The sequence below is a fragment of the Nestor notabilis genome, unplaced genomic scaffold (assembly GCF_000696875.1).
Source record: "Nestor notabilis isolate BGI_N333 unplaced genomic scaffold, ASM69687v1 scaffold23203, whole genome shotgun sequence".
Lineage (NCBI taxonomy): Eukaryota > Metazoa > Chordata > Aves > Psittaciformes > Psittacidae > Nestor > Nestor notabilis.
Window position 1 is genome coordinate 1,370 of NW_009921838.1, and position 511 is coordinate 1,880.

General features: G+C 61.4%; 1 protein-coding gene across 1 annotated transcript in view; it reads left to right on the forward strand.

Annotated features, from left to right (window-relative positions):
* The first annotated feature begins 298 nt into the window (after window positions 1–298).
* The window catches only part of LOC104403255 (actin-related protein 2/3 complex subunit 1B-like), a 6,077-nt gene continuing 5,864 nt past the window's right edge, over window positions 299–511 (forward strand). The window contains exon 1 of the mRNA XM_010011323.1: window positions 299–362. Within this exon, the coding sequence (XP_010009625.1) occupies window positions 299–362 (64 nt within the window). The remainder of the gene's footprint in view (window positions 363–511) is intronic.

The window sequence follows — 511 nt, forward strand, 5'->3', positions numbered from 1 at the left end:
GGTGATGGGTGCTGCAGGAGAGGTGCGAGCTCAGCCAGGGGAAGGGATTAGTCGCTGCCTCAATGGGACTGAGCACAGATAGGATGGGATGGGATGGGATGGAATGGGATACCCCTTCCCTGGCAGAGGGAGGGACGCAGTGGGCTGCAACAAGGGGCTAATCCCGGTGGGAGGGAATAGGGGGTGCTCCCTGGGGCTGGGAGCTGGGGATACCACTGGAGACATGGGATGTCTCCATGGCTGGAACAGCATCTCCTGATGGTCACAGGGGTCTCTTCCCACCCCCAGCCCGTGAGCCATGGCCTATCACAGCTTCCTGCTGGAGCCCATCAGCTGCCATGCCTGGAACAAGGACCGGACCCGTAAGTACAGCCGGGACACCCCATCCCCAAATCCCCAAATCCCCGGCTGTCCCAGCTGAGCATCCCTGCAGTGGGCTGGGGTAGGGCTGGGTTTGGGGAAGCAGGTCCTGCCATGGATGGATTTGGGAGCTGGGATGGTAAATGTTCCC